Genomic DNA, 10,054 nt, shown 5'->3' on the forward strand with positions numbered 1-10,054 from the left:
TGAGCTGCTGGACATGGGCATGACTTAAAACTTGCCTCTGAACACTGACTTGGCAACGCTGATAGAGTGAGGAGACCAGCTCTGCATCAGGTGAGACATATCCCTAATTCCTCACCATGTCCTCAGTCAGTGTCTTTTGCTTTGGGAGAACACAATCTCTGCTGGAGTAGAAATTCTTGCCAAACTGGGAATACAACTAGCAAATGTTCCTTAGTCATCCATTAGGATAAGGGCCAGTGAGGAGTCTGCACATGGTCCTTTTTTTGCAATACACAAATTTAGGCACTGGCATTGCTCCTTGTACAATATCATTCCAGAAAATTTAACTACACAAAAGCTGTATCATATCTGAATCTCACTGGTGTAGAATTTGCAAGTGCCTGAAAACAAAGGTGAAATTCAGAGATTCCTAGGCACACTCATGGACCCTGAGATTTAACTGTAGTGTCTTTTTCATTAGTTAAAATCAAAGAGCTCTTAGCCCAGAGGCTGTGCTGACTACTCACTGGAGCTGCCCAACAGGAATTCTTTAAAGAAAGCAGAACACAGCAAAAACAGATTTACTTGAATCCTCACAATTAAGTTAAAAAACAGATGCTTACCATGGTCATTGTGTACAATTGCTTGAGTGAGTTCATGGTCCGTAGGAGGATGACCACTAGCCCACCACCTTCCACTGTTTCTACAGTCCTGGCCAGCAAGTTTGGAGTTAAGGCTTCAAAATCCTGGAAGAAGGGGGCGTTAGAAAGGGCTGGTCATGCGAATAGCAACCCCAAGGGACATTTTTTTTTTTTTTTTTTTTTTTGAGATGGAGTCTTGCTCTGTCGCCCAGGCTGGAGTGCAGTGGCGCAATCTTGGCTCACCACCCACCTGAGCCTCCCAAAGTGCTGGGATTACAGGCATGAGCCACCGCGCCCAGCCCAACCCAAGGGACTCTTAACCAAAAGCCAGGTGATAAGGCAAAAAGAAGACTTCAGAGCACAAAGCCAAGACCATACTTGTTCCCACCTTGACTTCCCAGGATACACACACAGGGGTACCACAGAAGAGGGCCAAACTCTCGAATATACAAATACCTGGTTTTATATGCCAAAAATGGGTCTCTTATTAGAGACATTGTTAGTTTTATATGTCAAAAATGTCTCTGATAAAATCCTATTTGGAAACAAATTTTCCAACCTTCACTGATTCATACTTGAATTTCAGAAACATCTTACATTTTCTGACATTTATAGCTCAAATCTGTTTGACAAAACTATACCACATGGGGGAGCTACTGCTCACAGGAGTCATTATTCAGGCAATTGATCATGGCAGCAAGTAGAAGACCACTCCCTACCAATCAGTGATAATCCAGGGCATTTCCCTGAGTAAAGGTGAAAATGAGGCATAATGCCCTCTTTTTTGGCTTCCAACGTGAGATGCAAGCCAGCAGTACAGGAGACAACCCATATTTTGCAAGGTATGTAACTTGACATAATAATGGGCACAGTCGTAGGGGTATATGATAAACACAAAAATGTGGGGATTTGTGCTTAATTTTGTCTTGTTTTTTTGGGGAGAATGGGGAAGGGAGGTGGCACAGGAATCAAAGAAACAAAGAATAAAACAAAGACCACCAGAGCTTACACGCGCATGCACACACACAAAGTGAAACTTAAGTCTATTAACTTGCCAGGCAAAAGAATACACACCAGTGCAGAAATTCACCAAGTAGCCTCTGAGAGGTAAAGTAAGGGATTTTTAAGGGCTAGAAAACGGGAGAGGGGCCTTCATGGTGGGTATGCTACTCAGGCACTCTGGACAGGACATTTAAGTGCATTGGTCTGTATCTGGTTGGAAAACAAGTCCCATTGCTCACTGGAAAAAAAAATCTTTGGTGAATGCCAATAAGGACCTGGGGTCCTAGAGGCACTCAAAGTCTCTGGCATTTGCTTTATCAGCTTTAGCTAGTTAGAACCAGTTATAATAATGCATCACTTCAGTTCTGGTGTCTCTAGAGAAGTGCTGATTTAGGTAGAAAATTCTCTTTTTATATGAGGTAGGTGACCAAACGTACTTTGGAAAGTGGCTGGGACTTCCACTAATAATGCTTGGGGATAGGGAACATGGGACTCTCCTCTCCTTACTGTATATCTGTTCCCAGTGGAAAGCCAGGCAGCCCAAGCAACCCTCAAGGCTCTGACTTCAATCACAGGCTAGAGGAAGCCACCCACCTGCAGCACACACATGCCGAAGGTATTGCCCAGGATCTTGTGGGTCTCGTTGTAGTAGCAGTAGCGAATGTTTGTGGCTGCTATGAAGAGTTCAAAGGGGTCATCCTGCTTTATGTTCAATGTTCCATTCTTTATTTTCTTCTGCAGCTGTCGCATTCTTTTCTTCCGGTGACTGCAATCACACGCCCCCAATCCCATGAGAGCCAGTTAACCAGAGCGGCTAAAGAGTTGGAACCAGGGGAAAGGCTCAGTGATCACCCACTTAGACTTTCAGAGCTAGAAGGGAACTTGAAAGTGTGAGGCCCACTTCAGGTGGAGGACAGTGGAGAGGCGTGAGAGGCATTAGAGTGCTTAAGGGCTTGGAGTTAAGTGATAAGTCTAAGTGTGAACTCTGCTATTTTGCCCTGTGACCTTGAGCAAATACTTTGCTTTAAAAGATGGGTAATAGCGTAGCTAACCCTCACATTTGGCCAAAGCCAGAGCTTGAAACCAAACCTGAGTGGCCTCATTATCTCAGTCATAAGCCAATGCTTCAACTACACTGTGCTGTTCCCTATCCTGGGAAAGACAAGGTGATGGCACGTTACTTTATTCATCCTTCCTAGAGGACTTCCTCCCCGAGAATGTGGGATTATGTCTTCCAGGGCAGGTCTTACATAAGACAATAATGATACAGGACACAGGGATCAGAATGGAATCTGGACATCTCTAAGGAATTCCTGAATTTTTTTGGTCTTAAAAACCCTGCATATCCAGCTGCTACTTACCTTTCCTTTACCAAAAGAGAGAACTAGAATGTTCTAGAATGGAGGATTACAGCTGATCAAAATTTTACCATAGTTTTCTAACTTAATAGCTAGAACAAAGGCCTTTCCTCCTGTGGGCCTCCACTTCCTCATCTATGAACCAAGGCAGTGGGTGAGTTTGTCTCCACTGTCCCTTCTGGCTCAGGCCTTAAGCCCATGACTTACAAACAGGCATTAGCTTGAACACAGTGCTCTGCCAGACTAAGACAGGGGTGGGGCAGAAGAGCTATAAGAGGTACAAAAGTAGATTTTTAGAAGTGAAGCCAGGTGGTTTAAATTCAAAAGGCAAATCTGCCCAGAAGACTTTGAACTGCCTAATTCCACACCCATCTCATATTTGCCAGATGAAAAATATTGAAAACCAGAAGCCCTAAAAACTTAAAATTCTGGGATAGGCAACAGGCCTTATTCTCAATCTGTATTAAAAATGCCTACCTCTCTAAATATGAGAGTATATACAACAGAATACCAATTATGGTTCAAAACTACATCCCAGTAATATACACCTAGATGCTGACAATGCCTAGACAGTGAGATGTTTTTTATTTTCATCTTTGGGTTTTCTGCACTTTTCACATTTCAACAGTAAGGCTCTTATTATTGTCTGGTTTCCACTAGGCAGAATCCCTTCACTTTAAGACCACAGGACAGGGGCAAGTTTAGCCTCTGGTACTAATTTAAATTAAAATAATTTTAGAGCCTGTTAACAACACATCCAACTCAATGTATACTGAGTACCTATGATAAACATGCTAAATCAGTTGAAAGTATGAAAATACAAAGATAAATAGGAGAGGGCTCCTAACTGAATAAGCTTATCACCTGAAAGTAAAAAAAAAAAAAAAGAGAAAGAAAAAAAAATGAACGTAAGTCACAGTATGTAAGTGACTCTACCCTAAAGCAAAAGCATCCATTGGCAAACATTATAGAAGGACAAGTGCAGAGGAAGGTAGAGGAACCACCAGGTATGACTGAGGGGCTCAGGAAAAGTTTCTTGGAGGAGGCAGGCCCTGAGAAACAGGATTTCAATAAGTGATCAGGGAGGTGGAAGTGGCATTCCAAGCAGAGGAGACAGCATGAGCAAAGAAATGGAGGGAGGTTAGTCACAGCATAAAGCAGCCAGAGCTGGAGACAGGCTTTCAGAGTCAGATCGGAGATGAGCACATTTGGAAATTAGAAGAGGCTCAAGGACAGAATCGCACAAGCCAGCTAGGTTTAGAGTTAGGAGACAAGATCCAGAGAAAGAGAAGAGCTCCAGAAGGTGGTCTGAGTAAAGACACTGAAGCCAAAAAAGGAGACTATTTCTGAGGTGATGCCATGGTGGTTATCTGCCAAGGAACAGCACTACCCACTCCATCCCAAACTTCTCCAAACACAAAGTTGTAGGTAGAACTTCCAACTTTCTATTATGCTATGACCAACCCCACCCTCCTCTGGGCAGGGGTGGGCATTTTTCCACCAGAATTTTGGGAAAAAGTCTGATTTCCACATGGCTGGGCCTGAAACAAGGAAAACACAAGTGTTGTTTCTGCTAGGGGGACAACAGAAAACAGAAAGCTGGTCTGCAGTGAGAAAGTTGGTCTGCATAGAGCAGATATGCCGAGATGACAAATTGAGCTGGGAGCATTAGTACTCTGACTCTAGATCAGCCGTGAGCAGAGCTGAAATCTTATCCCCTTGGATTCCAGGAAATATCCCATATACCTCAATGAAATCCCTTTGTGCCAAATTGTATTTGTGTTGAAAGTCTGTTATCTATGACTAAAAGTCTTGACTACCACAGCTTCAAATAGCCAACTGTCAAATACAGCAGTGAACTGGTAGAAGAAGAGGCAGAGCTCTGAAAAGGAGGAGAAAGAGAGAGAAAAGTTGACGCATTAGGCATCAAGCTGCTGGGAATGTCTAACTGCACAATTTGATCACAATTATAGAAGCAGAAACCAGACTGCAAAAGTGGCTACTAAGTGCAAAAGATTTCTGTTTTAAGGTACATGGCAATAAAAATCGGGGGAAATGCTAACCTGAGAGAGAAATCTGGGTATGTAAGTAATCAGCTTTTGATAATAGAAAAATCTGAGCATGTTTACAGGAAGGAGAGAGTTTCCAAAGGGTATGGGGCTGGCCAGCAGAGGAAAGACAATACAGGTCCTGAAAGAGGTGAGGGAGGAGACACAAGGTACATAAAGGGGTTTTCCTTGGACATGGGATGAGGCATATTCCCCCTCCATGAAAGAAGGGGAGAAAAAGAGAGTGAAAAGTGGCATAAATTTGAGGTAGGAAAGACAGTTTAAAGGAACTTGCAATGAGATGGGCTTAATCAGCCTAGAAAAGCAGGAAGGAAAACCATATGCAGAAGGCAAGGCATTGGATTGGTGACTTAAAAAGCATGAAAATGATTTGAAACTTATTTTCAGGAATGAAGAAAGGATATCAGCTCCATTTGTCCTCAGAGACAGCACGTCCACTAAAGACTCTTAAAAAATATGTGAAGGAATCATTTCCTGGCATTTAACTAATGAGCAGGAATTGTAAGTTGGATAAAACACATGAAGAGCCCAGCTTACCTGCTAAACCCCAGCTCTTTCTTATAACACCACAGCACTGAAGGCCGAGCCTTCACAGTTGCTTTGGATAACATGTGATGAAGTATTACCACCTGCCAAACAAAAAAGTCACAGAATTTCAGGCACAAAAGAGACTTTAGAGACTTCCAGGCTTAAGACCTCATTTGACGGATGTGGAAACTAAATTGAGGGCCAGGGAAGGGAAGTGCCCAAGGTCCCAAGGCGAGCAATGACCAGGTTTAGACTAGAAGCCAGGTCACATACAATTAACCTTGTGGTCAACCCCCCACCCCAGGCTTCAAAAGGTATTAGCTTGTCTGCTAATCAATCTAAATACAGAGAATTCACCACATCCAGGAAATAAAGAAAGGTTCCCACTAGGCATCTTACCAGCCAAAGAGATCTTAATGCCATTATGTCCTGAAACACCAGAGTGCTTAAACATGCTGATTCTTTGGACAAGATAAAAAGTAATTCAGGAAGCATTTACCAGGCCATACCTGATCTTTTCCTCGATCCCCAACTACAACAAAAAGAGATCTTTGCCGCTCAGCTACTCCATTCTCAATGAGAATCCGGATTCGGTTATCCACCTTTTTCCGATGCATGGTGAAAAATTATTACTAAAAGAGAAAGAAATACAACTGGCCATGTGCACTAGATTGTCTAAGGAACATTAGCTGGCTGCCTCTTGTGGGGCCTGGGACTGTGCTAGGCATATCTATAAATATTGTCTTACTTAACCCTCTAAGAGCTCCACAGGAAGACATCAGCCTCTAGTTTTAAACTCAGGAAACCTTAGGCTTGGGAGGTGAGAAAACCTTCCCTCAGCCTGGGAAGCCTGTAATTCACCTCTATTAAAGATTTTTTAAAAGCCAGAAACTTGTATATTCAAAAAAGTAGAAGAATGACTAAAATACATAAGGATATATCCAAATATCCAAAGCATTTTGTTTTTGAGACGGAGTCTCACTCTGTCTCCAGGCTGGAGTGCAATGGCATGATCTCGGCTCACTGCAACCTCTGCCTCCTGGGTTCAAGCAATCCTCCTGCCTCAACCTCCCAAGTAGCTGGGACTACAGGCGCATATGTTGGCCAGGATGGTCTCGTCTCTTGACCTCGCAATCTGCCCGCCTCAGCCTCCCAAGGGGCTGGGATTATAGGCGTGAACCACCACGCTCGGCCAAGCATTTTTAATAATTAAGGATATGGATATAGATGCTTATGACAGGATCATGACAGAATAAAGTATGATAACATTTCTTATGCATACACATAACAGAGGGGAAAAAAAAAGACTGGAAGGAAATACCAAAGTATAAAGTAGCTACTTCTGGATGGTGGGACTTTTATTTTGTTCTTTTGTTTTTGTGGAATCTTAAAAAATTCACGTGTTATTAATAAAGTCAGGGAAATCAATAACTATCAATGAATAATTCCATGATGTAATGTGTCCAACTGTTTCCTCATTTTAGGGAAAAGGATATTGAAGCCTTTGTACAGACAGATCTCAAAAGTTCTCGCTGGGCGTGGTGGTTCACGCCTGTAAGCCCAGCACTTTGGGAGGCCGAGGCTGGTGGATCACCTGAGGTCAGGAATTCGAGACCAGCCTGGCCAATATGGCGAAACCCCGTTTCTACTAAAAATACAAAACTTAGCCGGGAGTGGTGGTGGAGCTGCAGGAGAGGCTGAGGCAAGAGAATCACTTGAACCCGGGAGGCGGAAGTTGCAGTGAGCCGAGATGGTGTGCCATTGCACTCCAGCCTAGGCGACAGACTGAGACTCCATCTCAAAAAAAAAAAAAAAAAAAAAAAGTTCTGTGATTACCTACAGTAAAATACTGCATCATCACAATAAATAAATCAAAAAAACATCAGAAATATCACTGTAAAAGTAACATGCTACTTAGATGTAAAAGTGACATGCTACTTAGAAACTCCGGTACCTACTGCATTATAAACATAAAGCTCATTTACTGAAACTTACCATACCTTAACTGTCCCTTCTAACCTTCCAATCCAAACAGATTTTAACATATGTCTTACTATAAAACACTAACTCACTGTCAAGGACCCCAATTTATACGTAAAGGAGAAAGTATAAAGAATTCAAATATCCCGAGGCAGAAAAACGACAGACTGAATTCACACTCAAGTCTTCCTGACTCCAAAGCCTAAGCTCTTCCCAGTTCACCAATCTTCTCAACTTGTAAACCTTGTGTTTCCGGCCACATAAAGATCCCGCAAAAATCAATCAACGACTAATTAATGGGGGCTGCCTTTTGATCTAGCTACTGTGGGAGCCCCAGAAGTAGTACCACAAGGGCCTTGACTTCAAGCTTGCATTCTTCTTGAAGAAGATATTTAAGAGAATGAGATGAGGAACAAGAACACAGGTAAAATTAGATGTTAAAAAAAAAAAAAAAACCCAGCTATACTGAGGGACCGGTCAGATGAAGGAAGGGCTGAGATTACTATGGGCTGAAGCTGTCATGGAAGGCCTGGATGGGGAAGGCCTTGAAGGAGATGATTATTTTTCGCTCACTCATTCATTTGTCTATCTACACACAACATCTATGTGGCAGGCACCACTTTAGGTGCATTGGCAAAAAAAAACCAAGTCCTGAATGTGACTGCTGAATAAAGAGTATAAAGGAATGTGCACAGTGAAGGATTTAAGAACGTGGAAGGATCTGGAATCAGATTACCCTAAGTATAATGCCCAGAGCTGCAGCCAGGCACTGCAGGCAAGCTCCACGGAAAGCAACTGTTATCACCCACCCATTCACCCCGACTCCCCAGTTACAGGCACTTAGAGGGTGGGTATCGAGCCACGCAAATCCCCGAGGACGCTCGATAAGCACGCGCCGAGAGCGGCTGCGTATTGGAGAGGTGATTCTGTTATCTTGGAGCGCCCGAAAAGAGGGGTGGAGGACAGTCGGCGTAGGCCAGGTATCCGTCCGGATGCAGAGCCTTCATCCTGAGGCCGGTCCCCTCTCGGCCCAGGAAGAACACAGACACCGATCTTGGCATCCATACCCGGCCCTCCTGCGTTGGTTACCTGCGCCCCGAGCCCGGCGGATCCCAGCCAGTGGAGAAGGGGAAGCACGTGGTAGCACGGAACAATTCCGAGAGAGAAGGCACAGCTGACTGCCCCTAGCGGATGCCTGGTGGCCGGGTCACGGAATTAGCCTGGCTCCGCGGCACCCGTCCCTCTCAGGCACTGGTAGACAGCACGTGCGCAAGCGCATTAAAGTCGCAGAGATGGCGAGCGAGAAGGGACCTTCCTCAAGGCTGTCGCTGAGTAATGACATAAGCCACCAGAGGCGGAGCTGAGGCCTAGATGTCCACTGCGGTTGCGCATTTTAGTCCCACTGCTCGCGGTAGCTGGGGTGTTGGCTGCGGTTTGCCTCTTCACTCTTCATATCCCAACTAAGGTACCTCGGCTAAGAAGTGCAAAATAGATGTCCGCACCCCAGGGCCTGCCCACGTAGGTCCAGGGTTTTCAGCGTCAGCCTGGATACGCGAGACGCGACGGATCCAACGATTTGTGCTCAATTTAACCGATCCCCGTTAAGTTGAGGAAACTCGGCCAACAGACCTATTTTATTGGTCTCGCTTGGCCCTCCACCCCCACAGTACTGATCTTACAGATGGAAATCCTGTAATCTACCCATGACTGCGGCCGCTGTACTTTGCAGGCTCCCATTAGGCCTGTATATGGTCGTCAAATGAAATTACTCCCCCTGCGCTTCCAGTGAACTCCAAGAACATGACTACAAGGACAACCTATACATCGTGTTGCATTCTTGACTTTGGGGCAGATCGCTGAACTTCAAAAAACATTATCAACTGCTTGATGTTTCCTCCTGGATACCGCAAATGTCTGAATCCAAACCCCTTCCCCAGATACACACTTCCAATTTTAATGTCATCAGCAGCACCACCCATTTAATCCAACATCCATCATGAAATTATTTTTTAGTTCATTCAGCAAAATGTCAATATGCCCATGCACTATTCTGCTCACAAGCGATAGTGACCAAAATGTTCCTGCCCCTCGTGGTTAATTCTAGGTTAAGTTTTAAATGCTATTAAGCAAAAGTATCCAGTGAGTAAAGTGACTAAGGGTACTATTTTAGAAGCGAACACTGAAGGCCTCTGACGGGGTGACACTGGATGGAACAAGGACCTGAAATTTAGAAACAATGAGCCCTGAGAATATCTGAGTGAAAAACTTCCCCATGCCAAAGATGTACATACAAAAGTTCCAAGATGGGGAAGCAGTCCTGGCAAAGCAGTCAGTGTGGCCAAAGCAGTGCGCAAGTGAAGTACCAGATTTAGAATTTAATTCTAGTCATGATGAGAAACCACTGGAGTTTGTGGGGGACAGGGAAATGAGAAAATCTGCTTTGCCCTCTTAAAAGGCTTCCTGTTATGCAAAAACTAAGTCACAGGAAGGCAAAGGT

At 44.1% G+C, this 10,054-nt stretch overlaps 1 protein-coding gene across 1 annotated transcript in view; it reads right to left on the bottom strand.

The window, feature by feature from the left end:
- The window catches only part of NAT10 (N-acetyltransferase 10), a 41,267-nt gene extending 32,377 nt beyond the window's left edge, over window positions 1–8,890 (bottom strand). Inside the window, exons 1-5 of the mRNA XM_024255520.3 lie at window positions 8,647–8,890; window positions 6,087–6,209; window positions 5,587–5,678; window positions 2,217–2,388; window positions 603–725 (exon numbers count right to left, since the gene is read on the bottom strand). Coding sequence (XP_024111288.1) covers window positions 603–725; window positions 2,217–2,388; window positions 5,587–5,678; window positions 6,087–6,194 — 495 coding nt within the window. The 5' untranslated portion in view covers window positions 6,195–6,209; window positions 8,647–8,890. The remainder of the gene's footprint in view (window positions 1–602; window positions 726–2,216; window positions 2,389–5,586; window positions 5,679–6,086; window positions 6,210–8,646) is intronic.
- Between the last annotated feature and the right edge of the window lie 1,164 nt (window positions 8,891–10,054).

This window comes from Pongo abelii, chromosome 9, assembly GCF_028885655.2.
Source record: "Pongo abelii isolate AG06213 chromosome 9, NHGRI_mPonAbe1-v2.0_pri, whole genome shotgun sequence".
Taxonomy (NCBI): domain Eukaryota; kingdom Metazoa; phylum Chordata; class Mammalia; order Primates; family Hominidae; genus Pongo; species Pongo abelii.